The following is an 18,441-nucleotide window of genomic DNA, read 5'->3' as shown; positions in this document are numbered from 1 at the left end:
TAAGAACCAAGCCAGCATCAGATGCTAGCTTCAGTGTTAAATCGAGTTGTCTAGTTTGCACTCTCTAGCGATATCAGGTCTTTATTTTAAGCCCAAATATTACAAGATGTAGCATCATGTCATGTGCCGTGTTGAACGTATGAATATCTGTTGCAATATTACCACACCTGCCTGCTAGCCTCTTCTGTGTTCATACTGCCATCTTGTGTTTGGATGACATGTTTATATATATATATATATATATATATATATATATATATATATATATATATATATATATATATATATGTATACTGACTTTGTTGTCATGATTTAGACCAGGAATAGGCAAAATCGTACACACAGAGCTGCAGTCCTGCTGGTTCTAGGTGATGCCCTGCTTTACCACTTGAATAAAATTAAATGGATCCAGCAGCTTATCAAGTTCTGCTCCGGGACTAAATTAAAATCAGGAAAACGTCTGCATGCTTGCGGTGTTGCAACTTTCTACAACTTGCCTACCCAATATCTCTTTTTTGACTATAAACAGATTTTTGAAGTACATGTAAACAGGTTTATCGTTAATTGTACAGCTAAGAGATGAATTTCTCCTCAATTCAATTCAGCTGTATTTGTATAGTGCCGCTTCACAACACAGCCATCTCAGGGCACTTTACAGACACATTCATTCAAGCCAGTTCATAATAAATTGCCAAGTTAAGGAAAACCAACAGACTGAATCTTTACTTCCTTCCAATTCCGAGCATTCACAGAGAAAAGGAAGCTCTTGTATGCATATGTACATTTGGACTTCAACAGTTTCTGATTGGGGTTTAAGCTGCTAAAAAGCTGATAACTGCAAAGTAACCACAAAGAAAAATTGTATATCTCATTTTTACAAAAAGTCTATTCACCACTTCACCTGGTAGTAATTTTCTACTAGCTTCATGGTTTCTCATTTGCTTCAGTTTATGGTTTACTGAAAAAAAAAAATCCTAATGTTAACCTGAAATAAGATGCATTTCCATGTATTGTAACAGAGTTGGACACATTTCAGTCTGGAAATTGCTGTATTTACATGTAGACAAGAACAATAGCCCAGGCAACTGGTCTAACTGGGCTTGCTAAGTAAAACGGATCCAAACTGGTCTCTAACATTCATCGTTAGTGATTTTTCACACCATGGACTCATTTATTCCTGCGGTGTAGACACACTGATCTCAGGCCAGCATAAACCAGCCTTTGTTTTTTCTTTTCTTTTTTTCCTCTAAAATCTTCTAACTGTCTCCATCCCTTTTCCCTCCAGGCTACAGGTGTGAAAGAGGATCAGCTTCTTGTCACCGTCCTCCCAGGTTTACCCACAGCAGCAGAGTTTTTCCTTCTTCCCGACAAACAGCTAACTGAAGGGAAACCAGAGAAGAGCGCTGCTCATTTAGATCAGGTGAGGCAACAGCTGCAGCATCATTCCTCCTCCTCCTCACATCTCCCGCCGTTGTTCCTGTAGGTGGACGAATGTCACCTTGTTATCCTCACTCTAATTTTACTGCAATGCTGGACATCATTTCCCTCTTTTTCTGCTTTGTGACTCATGGCGGATCTTTTTACAGCAGCAGCTTATCCAGTAATTGCTTTATAGAAAAAAAAAAAAATCTTAACTTGAAGTTCCTACTTCTGCCAGCAGATGTCAGTATTAATCCACAAACACACATCCAGTTTTTTGTCTAATTCTGGAACCGCCTAAAGAGCCTCTGCAATAGACTCATCAATAAACCTGACAAGTATTATCAGGCTATTTTTGGGATGGGGGGGACTTTATACTCCCTCCAACTGCATCCTCTGGGGTTTGGGGCAGCAAACTCACAAATAAAAAGAAACACAGCCTGTTATTGATCAGTTTACTAAATCACACACGTGTCAATCACATCAGTTATAATAACAATAATAACATGTTCTCTATGGGGGAGAAAAAAAAAAAAACAGAAGAAGGAAATCAGTATGAGATTGCTCAACTCAAACCTGTTTCTGGAAGGTTCCCCTCCCCTAAAAACAAGCCATAAATCTTCATTCAAGGTTGGCTTCTTACAGTGTAAAGCAGGCTCGGCTTATTAGAATGTGTAATAGATTTACTGACCCTGGTATACAATGGGAAAAAAGTAATTAGTCATGGCACGGACTAAATTTAAACAGCTAAGAAGTACAAAGGGGAGGATGAAGGGCCACAGAAATGAGTCATATCACAATTAATTTGGCAAATGAGGCAGATAAGATAAATGAAGTTTCTGCAGCAGAAAGGAAGGCATCCACAGAGAGAAAACGGAGGATTTTGTTTAGTTTTGCTCCACGGCTGCATTTAGACTTGTTTCATGATACTGGGGAACAATGTAAAAATAGATGCATTTAGCCGGTGTAGGAGCATCAGAGCTGTGGGACAGATACAGAAAACTGTGTGAATGAAGTTATGCGTGTGGAGAGAGTCAGATCGGACTCGGGTTTTTATTCTCTGTCTGGAATAAAAAGGCAGAGATCAAGTGAGGCTGTGTTATGCATTATGCATCACAGTGGAAAGGTCCCACAAAGACTTACATAAATACTCGCATGTGGAGGCAGGGAGGTTTCTTTGGGTCAGGGGCCCATACAAATTATGCAACAATCTAGCTTTCATCAAGTCCAGCATTTAATCTGCATCCAGTTCTATGGTAATTATTTTGAGAAAATAACTTCCTCCAGGTCTGAGTAAATGAACGTCTGCAGCAGATGTTACAGTTTCACCCTTTCATCCAACTCCATGTGTCTTTTTCAAGCAAAAAAGGTAATAATTTCAGAAGCTGTTTGTAGAATTAAAGCTGCATTTAGTGAATATTTTTACATTATCAGCAGCTCAAGATGACTTCTGTAACTTCTACTTCAAAACCCACAAATAATACTCATTAAACTCTGCAGTGTTTCAGCTTGTTGTTGCTTTCTGTCATTGATTTCCTGTTTCTGTAGAGCAATATTCACACACAGCAGCATATTTAAAAACAACAACAAAAGGAAAACAAGCTGTGATGAAGCCGTAATGCCACCTGCTGCACTGTAGAGCACTTAACCAAAACACATGAAACTTCTTTCATCATGATAATCATCAATTTACTTATAAAGCAGTGCTGTACATGTGAGACACATAAAAAGCATAAAAACACATACATACAACAATTTTGAGCAACTGAAATTAATAAAAATAAAGAATAAAGATTAAAAAGTGGACAGTAAAGTATTGATAATTTCATTAAAAATAATGAAGATGTCTTGAAGTAGGCATGCAAATCTATGTCCAAAACTATCTGGTCCTCCTACAGTAAAAGAAGATGGATGTTGGAATATATAGGTAGATATGTGATATCATAAAGGCAAAGTTGTTTCCCAGGGGGTCCATAGTTATTTATCCAGACATCAATCTGCACAACTACCAACACCATGACTCCAAGCATGGTGTGTGTGTTTGAATTACCTGCTTTCAGTCCACATCCGTCTCATAATGGAAATATTTGGAGCATCATGAAGAGGAGAATCAAACAACAACCAGACTGAAACAATGAAACCTGAAAAATTAAAACAATCAAAATCCTCTTCATTCACCAGCCACATGAAAGAAAATTGATGGAATACAAAGGAAATGTGAATATATCCACTTTTATTTATTGTTGCTGCAGCAGATTCTAGACTTGATTCCATTTTACACAAATCTGGTAAAGTTGGTCAGTGAAGATGCTGATAATCTTCTTTTTTTTAAACTGTTTGTTTAAAGTTACAGATTTATGTTTTCTGTTCCTGTTTAAACTCAACCTACTTCTGCTTTTCATGATGCTCCTTCTGTTATTCGAAGCAGAATACTCTGAAATCTTACCAGCACTGAGGAGTGATGATCTTTGCTGCTGAAGCAGCGAAGTCGAAACATTTTGTGAAAGTCAAAACGACTTTACTGCAAAGCTGTTCTGCATCTCTGTCTCAACAGCTCTCTGAGGTTCTTCTGAGCGCCTTGAACCAAAACCTTGTCCAGTTTACATTGAGGCCAGGGGTCCAAGTCACTGTGTATGCAGCCCACCTCTCAGCAGGTAAACAAACACATCTGTCTCTGTTTGTTCAGAGCAGCCCTGGAGGATTTGTGCACCTTCTATAATCACAGACATAAAGCATGTGGACATAGGCAGAGATAAGTCAGGTATATATATTCAATATTTTCTCCCCTCCCCAACACCCCAACTAATAACCGCCCCCTCCTCCTGTGTCTGACTGGCTCCCACCATGTAGCTACACAGAGACATTCAGAGAGTGAGCAACGTTACACGTATGTGTGCCTCTTCCTAGTGGGGATGCTGCTACTGTCCTAAAGGGGCTTATAAGATAAAGAGTAAGAGAAGTCCAACTATTAAAACGATTCATAGAGGTGTTTCTTTTTGTTTCTTTTATTTCTGTTCCCTGCTCGTTGCATGAGTCAGCAGGCTGGAAATACAGGTTATGTAAGTTATTGTGTTGTTTATGCTCTGCGGCACTTGTCTCCCTGTCTCTGCAGCGCCCCTGGTGGACACCAGCGAGAACCACAGTGGCTCTGCCATGCTTATGCTGCTATCAGTAGTGGTTGTGGGTTTAGCTGTATTTATCATCTACAAATTCAAGAGGTAAAGTTTTTACAAAATGTCAGCTGCATACAGCCATCACGTCAGTAAGGAGGGAGTAGGGGGAGCGTGGGTGAAAGGGGTCGAAGCCTCCTGGCAGCTTGGCAAACAAAAGCTGCCTGCAAGGCTGCGGAGAAGGGTGATAGCTGCCAGTCAAACACCTATGCCGCCTTTCACCGGTGCTCCTTGCTGGAATGCTCCTTGCTGGAAGATTGGCTTTTCCTCCACACGTCCTGTAGGAACTCTTATCAGGTCATTCCTTACAAAAGGCATGCCAGTCAGCCTTCAGCTGCTATCAGTATTCAGGCCTTTGAACACAGGCAGCTGACCTTTTTTCAAATGTTGAATTGTGTCTCGTTTGCCGAGGTCAAGTTGCAAAGAAAAAACAACAGGAAGGGTCATGAGGATTTACAGACAAGCAAAGGGAATAACATTTCAAACATTTACAGACCTTATCGGCTTTAGTCTTTTTGCTTCGGCTGATTTACATGCAAATGTCGGCTCTTACCAAGTAAACAAGTGATGTTGAGCAGTTGCAGATGGAAATAATCTGATTCATGCAGGGCCGGAATAAAAATGTAGAGGCCCCAGGGCCCAGAGTGTTCCAGGGACCCCTTCCCCACCTCAGCATTGTGAAAACTGTGAATGATACACTGTGAAAAGATAATTTTAACATCTCAGCCAGTGAGACCAGTAGCAATACACTTGACACTGTGGTGTAACTATCTGGCTTTTATATACATTTTGGTTTATGTCCAAACTGCTGGTGTTTTCATTATGTGTGCCCCACATGGCCACCAAGTAGGCGTGGGCCTCTGGGCCTGTGCCCATAATACCCATTGGATAATCCGGCCTTGGATTCATGCTTCAATCGCGGCAATCTGCTGGCTTTGGCCTTGCTCTGCGTTTTAGTTTAGGCTCTGCTTTTTATCCATTTGCCTCACTGTAAATCTTTCCTCAAGGAAGATCCCAGGCCTCAACGTCTATGCGCAGATGCAGAACGAAAAAGAACAAGAAATGAAGAGTCCAGCTAATCCAACAGAGGCCCCGCCCAGCGCTCAGCAGGACTTGGTGCATTCGTTGGAGACTCTGGACACAGAGTTTAACTCACGGCCCATCGGTAAATGCGCATGCCTCTCCTGCAGCTTTTCTGTCATTTTACTTTTCTCCATTGCTCATTTCTTGTTGATGTGTTCATTTGTAGTTTCATGTCGCTCATCGTGTGCTTCTTTTTGTTGTGTTTCTCAGTGAAATGGTCCAGTCAGGTGGCGAAGTGAGCAAAACTGAGTATGACAGTGCTGTGGCTTCTTAGTGGTACGGTTGACATGCTGTTGTTCTCCTATGTAACGTCATCTGAGAGAACAGATGGGTGAGGAATGAAAGAAAAACAGCATCAAACATGAGGCTGGAAAAGCCCCAGATTTGCTCAAACCTGAATGGCATCATCTTCATAATGCTTGTGAAAGGTTATGAGCCAATGAGGTGGTGGTCAAACGAAGCTAATGGCTGGCTAATGTTGCAACAGGAAGACAAGATTTAGTTTGGTTCTGCACTCACATTTAAAGTAAGAACACTAAGTTATCTTAATAAAGTTACGCTATTTGATTTTGTAGATCAAAGAACCTCCTGCCCTTTGGGGGCCGGGTCCTGCAGGTGTTGGATGTTTTTCCTTTTCAGCAAAACAACTGTTTCAAATGAAAACGACCTCAAACAGCTTGTTGTAAAGATCTGTCTGTTCAAGTTAATTCAGTTAAAAAGTCTGTTTATGATCCTCTGATTTGAATCAGGTGTGTCACGGCTGAAATGTTCAATACCTGCAGGACACCGAACCTCAAGGACTGAAGCTGCTGATCCCCATTATAGATTCTCCTTCATTAGTTTTTACTTCATTGGTCACATTTATGAGATTAGGCTGTACAGTTTACATGTCACTAGTAGATTTACTAAAAGGCAGTGGGTTGCCATATGTCAGCGCCTTGCTATTATGCCCACAATGGTTCACTTCTTTAATCAAACCTCCATTGTTGTGTTCAAGTAATATCGAAGCTTTGACAAATACCAGTCAGTTTAGTTCCCTGACATCCCTGGCATCTTGAACTATCTGCTGATTTAGACCAACTTCTAAGCAAATGAGAAGTTTAGAAACCTACAACATACAAAGTTTTACTGTGTTACCATTAAAGGTCCATTCACATCAGGACAGTCCGCTAAACTCGGTCCGATTGGGAACTCAGCTCAGTTGTAGGGGATGGCTTCCATGCAGACTGCACTTTGGTCAAACGAGCAAAAATCATTAGAATATTATGTCCCCTTTCTCACCAAAAGGTGGCGCTGCACTATTATTTAGCGAAAGAGAAGACAAGACTCACGTGAAGAAGGAAACTGTTCCCTCCACTTGCAAGCTAAATGCGAGCAAACGGAGAATTCAAATCAAAAAGTGTGATGTGAGACCCTCAGTGACAAATCCTGCATTGTTTCTGCTTCTTTGCTGTTTTTATAGCTAGATGTACACATACTGCTGCTGGCATTTTCACTTTATTTTATCTGGATTGTCCAGATAGAAGTCCAGTAAATGTTGACGTCCTGCTTGGCAACCACAATCTTGTTGAGTTAAACGAGAAAGCAGTTACGGCTTTCATCACACCAGAAGTTTTCATTTAATTTATTTAAGCCCCAGAAGAGCAGAAGTTACCGGGGAAAGATCATAACAAAGTGAAGTAAGTGATTTCCAAACTTTAAACTCTGCAGTGAGGTAGGCTGACCACCACTTTGTGTCACGCATAACTAATGAAGCAGATGTGATGTCACTTGAATACCAGCAGTTCATATCATGCATCATTTCATGTCCAGGCTTTCATTGGTCACCCATCTGCTAGAATGTTTTACTTTTGTATAGCACACGTCTGTTCTAGTGTGGGTTTCATACGAAGGCAACGACTTCCAGTAGAACTTGTTTCTCCTGAAATAAACTAAACAGATTCAGAACTGAACAGATTCAGCTAAAAATGCATGAAAGTTTTTTAGTGTACTTTCCAAGCAAGAAGGAAAACCATGCAACTAATTATTATAATATGCCAGAAATGTAATTGACTAAATAAATTCTAAAATATTTAGTCAATTTATTGATATTACACAATAAATAATCATATGATACTGTTTTATTTATCCGTTAAGAACCACTGGATCATTCTTGGATGCATTTACATCTCTAGCTACAAGAATAGTTTCTTTTTCATTAACTTCTAAATGGGTTTTATTGTGAAGTGAAGCTCCCTGAAAAGTCACAGAAAAGGAGGACAAATAACCAGATGTGGTGCAGAAATGAATGAAGGACCTGAACTACCCTTCTCACACAAGCTAGTCATTAAAAAAAAAAAAGAGGTCACAAAACTCAATTTTAGAAGAAAACGAAAGATCAGTTCATCTAAAAGCACAGATTATGTCATAATACGCTGATAAAATTTCAATTAAAATAAATTAAACCAACAGACTTAGCATAAGCTCTGTGGTTGTCTGCACCGACCGGTGAGTAATCCAGCTTTGAAAGGGCAAGAAATGTAGGATTTATCAGGTTTATCTGTTTAACTCTTTCCACCCTGGAACTCTGCTGTTTCACCTTCTTATCCACAACATACCTGATTAAACTAGGATCTCTTTTCATGCAGTTTTACATGCATGTATCTCTTTTTAAATCAGAATTTATCCAGATTATATTCCAATAGTTTCTGTAGTATCATAGGACATATGCTCACTGGATTCCTGTACTACCAAGCCGGACCCCCATTTCTTTCAGGACTGCCTTAATTCTTGTCGTCATAGATTCAACAGGATGGTGGATAGATCTCTCAGAGATTTTGCTTCTTATTGGCATCCATGATGAGAATCTCCGGTTCCATCACATCCCAAATACCGTAAACCATTCAGAGTTCTCCTCTAATCGTTGCTTCTTTCTGTCTTGTCTCTTCTCAGGATGTATGAAACCTCATGTACATGTGAAATTCTCCACAGAACTCCCCACGTACATCGTCTAAACGCTGGATTGGCTTTCTGCTCCAGCCTCCATCATGGATATTTTTTTACCATTTGGGACACAATGGTTTTGAGCTTTATACCTGTGCATGTTGGACCCTGCTGACACATACTGTGCTCTGTCGAAACCAGAAGAAACTGTGTACAGGTCTCTCAGTCTTCTTTTAACATATTTCTGGCAAAACGGAAGATTTTCAATATTCATTTTGTTTATACGAGTCAGTCGCATACATGAGATGGATCGCCAGCATGGATGAAGAGGGGGTGGGGGTGGGGAGGGGGGGGGGGGGGGGGGGTGTCATTGTAATAAGCAGCAGTGTTTTGGATTTTCTTGCATATCTCATATTGGTTTGCTGTTTTCTGACGCTAACAGCATTTGTGTATTATTTATTCATTTGGATATACTTTTATGAAGTACGTTATTGGAGTGAATTACACATCTCTTTTGTAAATCATGAATGTCAATGTTAGAAATTTGTGTATTTTAATAACAAATGTCATACTAAAAAGCGATGCCGTTATAAAATATGAATAGGGTACTTTAAAGCTTTTGGTCTGTTGTCCTCAGAAAGCTGATTTATGGCACAATACATATTTTATACAGAAATATTCCTTTGTTTTTATTTCAATTCCTTAACACCAGTACTACAAGGTTAAGTTTTCAAGATTCGTTTCAAATTTTGCTGTTAATCTGATGCTTCTGGTACTATTTATGATACATACCAGTTTGTAAAATGTTTTCTGCTTCTAAAATGCCTCACTACACTTTGCCACAGCAAGTTATCCCCAGGTGTGTCCAGAAGTTCTGGGAATGAAACAAGACACCGACACAGTCGTTTCAGTTATCCGCGAGCTGGTTCTTGAACCCCTGCAGGAAGGGTGGAGAAAGTCTTATCAAGGCTCAGATTTAAGGTGGCAGCTGGAAGAAGATCCAGCTACTTTGCAGGAAAATTCAGAGCGTGGCAGCCAGATGGAGAAAGACAGACAGACAGACAGACAAACAGACAGAGAGAGAGAGAGAGAGAGAGAGAGGCTAACAGATGGAAGAGAGCTTTTTGAGGACATCACGCATTAGGATCGTTTCAGTGGACAGAACAAGAGGAGGTTGACTTGTTGAATACTTAATGTGGACCCCGTCAGGCTTAAGTCTTGCTAAGGTTGGTGACACATTTAGGCTAATGTCCTAACCCGCTGCAGTGTAGCGCCAGTCTTCATCCCGGCTCTTTGTAACAAGCTGTAGGAGCAGGAGAAGTAGAGCGCAGATGCCACCAGGCTACATGGATGGTTAGCTTGCTCAGGGGATTGTCAAACCCTTTGGAGATCTGACGGATGGAAACGGCTGATTGATGCCATCCAAGTCTTTCTGGAGTTGTTATTTTACATTTTATTCATGTGAAAATGTGGGAGATTTTCTGACAGCTTTGGGTTATCCTTCTGACAGATGTGTAGATCAACAGCTGATTTATAGTCATATGGAGGGAATCCGATTACAGGTTTAATACTGATCATAATTGAGCGATCCTGAGACTTTGAGTGCCAATTGGGCCAAATTAGCTATTTTGGAGACATGGCGTGAACTGCCTGTACTAAAACCTTGATTTTCTTCTACCTTAGTTTATGAGAGTTTGCCTTTGCAGAGATAACATATGTTGTATTATTATTTGATTAAAGTTTAGAGCTACAGCTGTGTCATTCCAAAGGAATATTCATCATCATAGTGTTTGGTTTTTGGCAATCCAAAACTTCTTTTCATTTGTGCTTCATGACATCTTCATTTGTTCTTCACCAGTTACACATCTTCAAAATTTCACAAATTTTTCCTTTATTATAACCAAAAGAGTTACACTCGCACGGTGCCTACATCATGTTGGGCCGCGGAGCTGACGCAGATGGAGTGTGTGTTCATACCAGAGGTGGCAATTCCTGGTCCAGAAAGTAAAAGTTCTGTCCGGCAGCTGTTCCGACCAGTCACCAAACAAGTCTATTTGCCAGGTAAATGAGCCTGTCAGTGAAAACACCTGTTCTAAATGTACAGGTGGATCCAACAACATGGCAGGACTTTTACTTTCTGGACCAGGAATTGTCACCTCTGGTTCATATACAAGTCTAGGGCCTGCAGATGGTGGTCAGACTGTTAGCGGCTGGAAAACTCTACAGAGCAGAGTTGTTTTTATGGTCCTCTCATTTCAGTCCCCGCAAGTATTCCCTGTTTTATAACAATGGCAGGACTTGGTATCCATTCAGCCGTTGACTCGGGCTGTGTCTGAATGTCCAGAGAGAAAAAAGTAGCGCAGCCAAAATGCAATGTATCAAAAGAAAAACAATCTCAAAAAGTAGTGAGCATCGATGGTCACTAGACAGGTCAAAAATACACCACAATGCATTACGGGCAGGATAATTTATTTGATATCTTTATTTGTTGAATAAATATGCAACAAAAAATGATAAAATACAATCTAAGAAAATAAAATGTGATCACACAAGTTTGGGTTGGATTTGGAACGACACGTGGTGGTTGCTGTGGTGACCGTCGGTAGTTGCGTGATGTACGACAAGGAAAAAATGGCCAGGTTTGTGTCTGAAACGGCAACAGAAGGACTACACAAAATACTGTGATATATAGTGAACTCAGTCACTGTGTAGTGAAAGAGGGATTAAGGAATAGTGTGGGCATTTAGACTCAGCCTGAGACATGTATACGTGAATGAACATTCAGCGACAAGACCCAAACACGTAATCACACTCCAACTAATCACCAGGGAGTGATTCCACATAGCTGTGCTCAGATAAGCGGGATTTACATCAGGTCTGAAGAGTTGCCCATCAGGCTTTTGCAGACCATTGAGAAGCTTACAGCACAACCAACCTGACGCTGCATGAATATAAACCAGCCTTTAAACAGATCCAGTCCACCTTTTCTGATTTTATAAAAAGGTTCAGAGAATAAGGTGGTGACCAGTCAAAGTCCAGATCTCAACCACAGTTTAGGGAAGCAAAAAGAAACGGAAAAAGAAAGCAGGCTGCTGTCGTGTCAGTGAACATCTCCTTCCCTCCTCATCCTCGCTTTTCTCTTGGATAATTGTAGAGTACTGAGGAAATTGGCTTGGTTGAATTTCTGTTTAACTGCTTTAATCTGGACAAATGTACAAGCAACATACACATAAAGCAAAAGTGTTCCACTAAAATGTGCAGAAACAACAAAATGATAGTTTAAGTTTTAGGCTTAAAATGAAACCAAGAGAAATTGTTTTCTTGTTGTAACGGGATAATGCATGTTGTTATCTCGGGAAAACAAAGCTTGTTCTCCCGAGATTACAGATTATTCAAATAATAATGTATCTGCTTCTAATCAATCACTGAACCAACGTAGAGAAACAAACATTCAGTCAGGCTCACACCGACGAGTACGGAGAACTTAACATCCATGTGTTTGGACCATGGGAGGAAGCCAGGAGAGAACATACAAACTCTGACAATAGGCAGAAAGTGCGAACCATCACTCCTTCACACAGTTACACGTAAACTATACAGTATAGTCTATTTTGATGAATAACACTATGTTATTCATAACACAACAGAATTGTATTGTCATCTTAAAATCACAGCTGCAGAGAAATATTAAGGCAGAAAGCAGCGAAGGCCCTCACATTTTGGTGCCGCTTATCCCGCGTAACTTCCCTGACATGGCGTTCTCACCCTCAGTTGAAGCCACACCTGTGGTGTTGCAGTAGTGTTCAGCATAATGTTCTCATCACATCACTTCAATGTGTGTGCAGATTCTGATCACCTCTTTAAAATCCAGAGTGACTGAAATAAGTTCGTCTGGCAAAGTTTTTCAGAGTAAACGTGCAGGCTATCGATGCTTTACCAGCGTTGACAAGTGACAACATCTGAACATATAAATGTGAAATTGGATTGAAGCATGCGCCGTTTGGTGCAGAATGGGTGTTGTTGACTTGACCTAACGGACACAACGCTTACACACTTATACAGGGAACCATTGAACGAAACCTCTCTTGAGAAAGTTTTAACTCTGAGCCAGCATCCTGTAAGATTGTACTGATATAGGGACTTTCATGCAGGTCCTTACATATTCCAACCATGTGATGGAATACATCCATTAATGTGGTGGGCGGAGCTAATTGATTTAAATATTGCATGGGGTGCCACATCCAGCATATTTTCATGTGACTGAGTTTGGAGAAGACTGTCATCCACCGTGCCACAGTTGGTGGAAATGAAACTGTACCATGGTTTTGTTACAGTTTATAGCTACTAGTAACTAGTTAAAGTTAGTAATAGTTGATCATGGCTAGTCTCTGCTTCAGATTTACATGTTTATCAAGTTGCACTGAAATTTGACTTAATTTCCAGTTTAAGTTCGAGGACCAAATTTCCATTCAGTCCAGACCTCATTTTGTTGCTGTGCTGCATGATATTGTAGGTGTGAGTAGGATTTTTTGAGTAAGTTTATTTTCAGCTTTGAAAATCAAGAAAGTAAAAGTTGTAGAGACATTATGTAATTTGTAAAAGAATCCCCTCCTCTCTCTCTCTGTCTCTCTCTGTCGTGTTAATGGCTTGAAGAAAAACAATACAGCAGGTTGTCTGCGCAGACCTGAGGTCAGATTAGAAAAGTGCTAATGCTAATGCTATCCTCAGACAAAAGGAAAGAGCAAGAAAAGATCCTCCTGCCTTTGATAGCGGGCTGATTGGACCTGTCTGGTTTCTCCGGTCAGGACGAGCTGCGATGTTGTAGATGAACTTTCTCATCATCTCCTCCCTGCAGGATTAGCAAGATTGTTATTTTTGTAGAGAAATAATAATAATAATTACCAAAAAAAAAATATAAATAAATAAAAGAATTTTATTACTGTACAGCTTTTGTATAAGAACAGACGGTAAGGTGTTACAGTGTTTATGTTTGACCTCAACTGTGCTGTGTGTAATTGTTTAATGCATTTACAATCATATTTATTAAATGGAAAGAAGTCTGTTAACACTGTTCTTGTTTTCTTACCTTTGTAAAGAAATAATATGTATCTGAGAAACTCAAACTATAAAGAAACCAAACAAATGTGTGTTGTCTCTTTCACACATACAGAAATATGTTTGTGAAAAGTCCTGGTATCCCGGCATAATGCGACGATAAGCCAAGCTTCTTTTAATGTTGGGATTACTAGTTAATGTAACTGAGTTTACATTACCAGACATCCCACTGTCCTTCAATTGGAGTTTATTCTCCCCGGAAGATAGAGGTTAGCTCTGAAAAAATGACAATATCAGGGTCAAAGCTCTGCAAAGACTCTTTGTTGCTCATGAACAATAAAACTGAAATCCACTTCCACAAACTGCAGCAAGCTCCTGTCCAGATGAGATGCTGGGAGACCCCTCTGTGCTCAGAATAACGAGCCGATATCTGACTCTGCCACTTAGCTCCTATGCTCCCTGCTGTTGCAGTTCTTAGTCAGCAGTGTTCTCCTGCAAACTTGAAGCGCAGACAGATTTAAAACAAGTGAACAGTGGCAGGGGGAGTTTGCAGAACTTTCCTGCTTTTGTACAAAGTTTGTGCAGATTGTTTCCTGATGTAGGAATGGTGCAGAATCAGAAATATTTGATCTTATCTATCAAATTCTCCAGTGCACACAAGGTTTTTCTAAATCCTAAAACTATGTCAAATTAATCTATACCTCATGAGCCCTAATGTGTTAAAGAAATAAAAGATGTGACTTGCCCATTGAAATTTAAAAAGTATCTATCCATCCATTTTCTGCCGCTTAGCCAGGGTCCGGTCGAGGGGGCAGCAACCTAAACAAGAAAGCCCAGACTTCCTTCTCTCCAGCCACGTTTGCCAACTCTCTCAAGGCGTTCCCGGGCCAGCTGAGAGATATAATCCCTCAAGCATGATCTGGGTCTTCCCTGGGGTCTCCTCCTGCAAGGACATCCCGGAACACCTCATGGTCAGGCGTCCAGAAGGCATCTTGACCAGATGCCCAAGCCACCTCAACTGGATCCTCTCAAGTGGAGGAGCAGAGGCTCTAATCTGAGCCCCTCCCAGGTGACTGATCCCTAAGGGAGAGCCACCCTGCGGAGGAAACTCATTTCAGCCACCTGTATACAAGATCTCGTTCTTTCAGTCACAGGTGAGGGTAGGAACATAGATCAACTGGTAATTCGAGAGCTTCGCCTTCTGGCTCAGCTCCTTCTTCCCCGTGACAGACCGGCGCAGAGTCCGCATTACTGCAGACGCCGCACCGATCCGCCTGTCGATCTCACGCTCCATCCTTCCCTCACTCATGAACAAGACCCAAGATATTTAAACTCCTCCACTTGAGGCAGGACCTCACTCCTGACCCTGAGTGGACAATCCACCCTATTCCAGCTGAATACACAATTATCTTTTAGCTGGTAACAATTTTTTTAACCCTGACTGATGAAATAAGTAGCTTTTCATTTCTTTAACAACCATGTGGGTGTAATGTCAGCAACTGGCAACCCACAGACCAACATTAACCTGCAGCCAGAAAATCTTGGCCCACCAAAGTAACTGATTGCAAGAGTTCTGTCTCAATGTGAAGTCAATGCGAACCAAACCATGACAAGATTGTCTTAGTTTAAAGCCACTGGCTCATATTGTTGTTTCAGGCTTTATGGGCAACCCTGAAGTAAAATTGAACAATTAGAACAGCCATGCAAACATCAGGCATTTTATGGTGATTTAAAGGTAATTTGCCACGTCCACACTGCTGTACAATGATTTTGACCACCACCATGTGTTATGCCCACACTTATAAAGCTGATGTGACGTCATATGAATATCAGCCGTTGTGGATGCTGCTTGAAGCATGCAGCGTGTATCCCTTTTCATTTCGATTTATGGCAAATTCCATGAATTCTTTACGCCAGAAATTTAGGGAATTTCTGAAATTACCAACTACAGACAGTATCATTAAAAATGTAGCACTGAAATCCAGCTGGTTTGCCTGGAATGTGAAAGAAAGGGTGCATTTTGGCCTTTTTTATGTTTGACTAAAACCTTGATAGAAAAAACAGATAATTTTAGATGAGTTATGGTTTGAAGTATCAACATGTTTCTGTGAACTAGAAACTGAACACCACCATAAGCAATACTATGCAATGATTCCTTCGTGTGGTTAATGAGGCAGGAATAGCTCAGGGAGGAAGGGTATATTCCCTTCAGCCACAACTTCCCCAGTGTCAATGTCAAAATGTCCTCAGGATGATCCTGGACCAAACGTTATCCCAATCAGCTCGGCAATTTAGAGAAAAAACAAGGCTTCATGAATCAAAAGTACTGATGCGTGGACAGAATTAACAACTTACTATGGTGCTTAAGTAAGATGCAGCAAGTCATGCTGCAATAAAACAGTAAGAATTACCAAGACAACTTTTCTTCTACACATTTTAGCAAATATACGACATACAGTGCCTGGGAAAACTAATTTAGACCAGCGTGTCAAGCAGAGAAAATGCCAAACTCAGAATGGAGTCATTAAAGATGAAGATGTTCATTTCAGTTGGGATATAACCTAAACAAGATCCAGTGCAGGGGATAATAATGCTGAAATGAGTGGTAGTGCATAAAGGATGGGGTAATTATAGCTGGTTCCTTCACTCTTATGCATGCTGTTCCTAGAATAGCTGCAGCGTAATAATGGTGGCTTCTTCCAAAGGCAAAAACTAACAGTGCAGCGCGGCTTATATCTCTCAGCAGAACATGTATGATCTGAATGAAAGAGAAGGGTGTATGACTCATTGGAGAGGATCATCGTAGTTCACATGAACGTCACAACCACAGGCTTTTGTTGTCCTTAAGTAAAAAGAAGGGAGACAGGTCGCTGAGCAGCATCTTGCTGATGAGAGACGAGGGGGGAGGTCCAGTCAGAGTGGCTGAGGATGGTTGGGGATGACAGGCTCTTTAATCGTTTTGAACCAGAAGATGCTTCAGCACCCAGGGGAGAAAGAAGATTACCAAGAGATCAATTCTAGTACAGGGCTGGCTCTGCTGACACCTCAAGGTAGCGCGCTGCAGTGCACACGAGGGACGTGGCTGTCAATACAGGCTGCTATTACAGCGGATTTATGTTGAACGAGACTTCGAAGAAGAGGATTCTGGTGGAAATGAATAGCTGGAGGATTACATGAAGTGTTAAAACATTGCCCAATGGTGGAACCCTTTCTGTAGGTTAAAACATCTGAAATTGATTTTGTTGTTTGTTTTAATGTTTTCTTGAATTTTCAAGCTTGTGTCTGTAAGGAGATGCTGTTTTTTGAGCTATGAAGTATGAAAGAGATTAGATTGATGAAAAAATTGTTGTGCAACCCTTATTTTAAAAAGCTGGGAAACTGTGTAAAATGTCAATAAAAAGACAATTCAGTTTAGTTCCAAATGGACCACAAACATAATATCAGATGCTGAAACTGAGATAATTTAATGTTTCATGGGAAATAAAAGGTCCTTTTGAGTTTGATGTCGGCAACACATCTGTGCAAAGTTAGAACAGGAGCAACACAAGGTTGGAAAAGTAACTGGAACAAAAGAAACAGTTACAGTAACATTTAATAACTCAGGTTAACTGGCAACAAGGCTGTAAAGAAACTGGGTATAAAAGGAGTATTTCGGTGAAGCAGACTCTCTTCGATGGAAAGACTGGAAAGACCCAGAGATTCACCAATCTGGGACAAACTGTGTCTAAAAGGTTTGAAAAATGTTCATCAATCCCACAGTGTATATCACTGAAAGATTTAGAGAATCAAGAGGAATCTCTGTGTGCAGGGAACATGGCTGAAGGTAAAATTGGATGAAGGGGATCTTGGAGTCCTCAGACAGAAGGGGCTGTAAATCCCCCTGGTATGAGGTTGCCTGAGGGTCTATTGGGGGCAACTTCCATATATATAAAGGCCTTATCGATGCTAAACAGTACATGAAGGTTTTAGAGAAACATCCACCCATTTCCCATCCAGGCAACATTTCTCTAAGGCAGTTCCAGAGATGTAACAGCGGGTGAGGGCAGGACATATTAATGTATCCAGGTTTAATACAAAGAATTAAAGTCATGGTTAAGGTTAAAACCAGTATTTTCTTTTAAAAGAAACTTTCTTTGGTTTGAATGAAAAGCTAAAAAGGGACAACAAAAAGAGCAAAGCTGCAGGATTTCCTGGTAAGTAATGAAAATGTTCCTTGCAAAGCTGTTGACTAGCTTAGCATTAGCGTTGCTTCCTCCACCAGTTAGCTGGTTTACAGAGGAAGTGCGAAAGTAACTAAAATCGATGCATAGATACAAAACTTCTCCCAGGTTGGTGTGTTTGCTTATTGTGGGATGTTTTTTTTTTTTTTTTTCCTTGTGTGATTTTTGTTTGCACAAACTTTGACACTCAAAAGAAAAACGTCTTGGCTGTGAACTAGTCTAACAATATAAATCAAAGCTTAGAACATTTTACAAAAAGTAAAACGTTATTTATTCAGGAAATAGGAGAACCAATTACTTTAACTCGATCAAAAACAGTCTTTTATTTTTTTTTATTTTATCTTCTGTTTTAAATGTATGTATACAGTAGGAAAGTGGAATGTATGTATACAGGATCAAGTTACGTGGTGGACTTAAGAGTTTCTTATTTACAATTGCACATGTTTGCTGTTTACAGAGCTGAAATATGTCCATCATCACTGCGTGTCAGACTGATCACAGAGCAGTGAGTTTCTACCTATTCTGAAAGTTCATTTGTATGTTATGTAAATGTTGGGAATAGGAGGAATATT

The 18,441-nt window shown here is 40.4% G+C and overlaps 1 protein-coding gene across 1 annotated transcript in view; it reads left to right on the top strand.

The window, feature by feature from the left end:
- The window catches only part of sorcs1 (sortilin-related VPS10 domain containing receptor 1), a 201,203-nt gene extending 192,297 nt beyond the window's left edge, over positions 1–8,906 (top strand). The window contains exons 23-28 of the mRNA XM_079264964.1: positions 1,286–1,420; positions 3,974–4,073; positions 4,532–4,637; positions 5,597–5,754; positions 5,883–5,948; positions 8,604–8,906. Of these exons, the coding sequence (XP_079121090.1) occupies positions 1,286–1,420; positions 3,974–4,073; positions 4,532–4,637; positions 5,597–5,754; positions 5,883–5,911 (528 nt within the window). The 3' untranslated portion in view covers positions 5,912–5,948; positions 8,604–8,906. The remainder of the gene's footprint in view (positions 1–1,285; positions 1,421–3,973; positions 4,074–4,531; positions 4,638–5,596; positions 5,755–5,882; positions 5,949–8,603) is intronic.
- Positions 8,907–18,441: the final 9,535 nt, after the last annotated feature.

This window comes from Telmatherina bonti (assembly GCF_933228915.1).
Source record: "Telmatherina bonti genome assembly, chromosome: 3".
NCBI classification, from domain to species: Eukaryota; Metazoa; Chordata; class Actinopteri; order Atheriniformes; family Telmatherinidae; genus Telmatherina; species Telmatherina bonti.
Note: the sequence above shows the minus strand (reverse complement) of the source record. Positions and strands in the feature narration are given on the sequence as shown.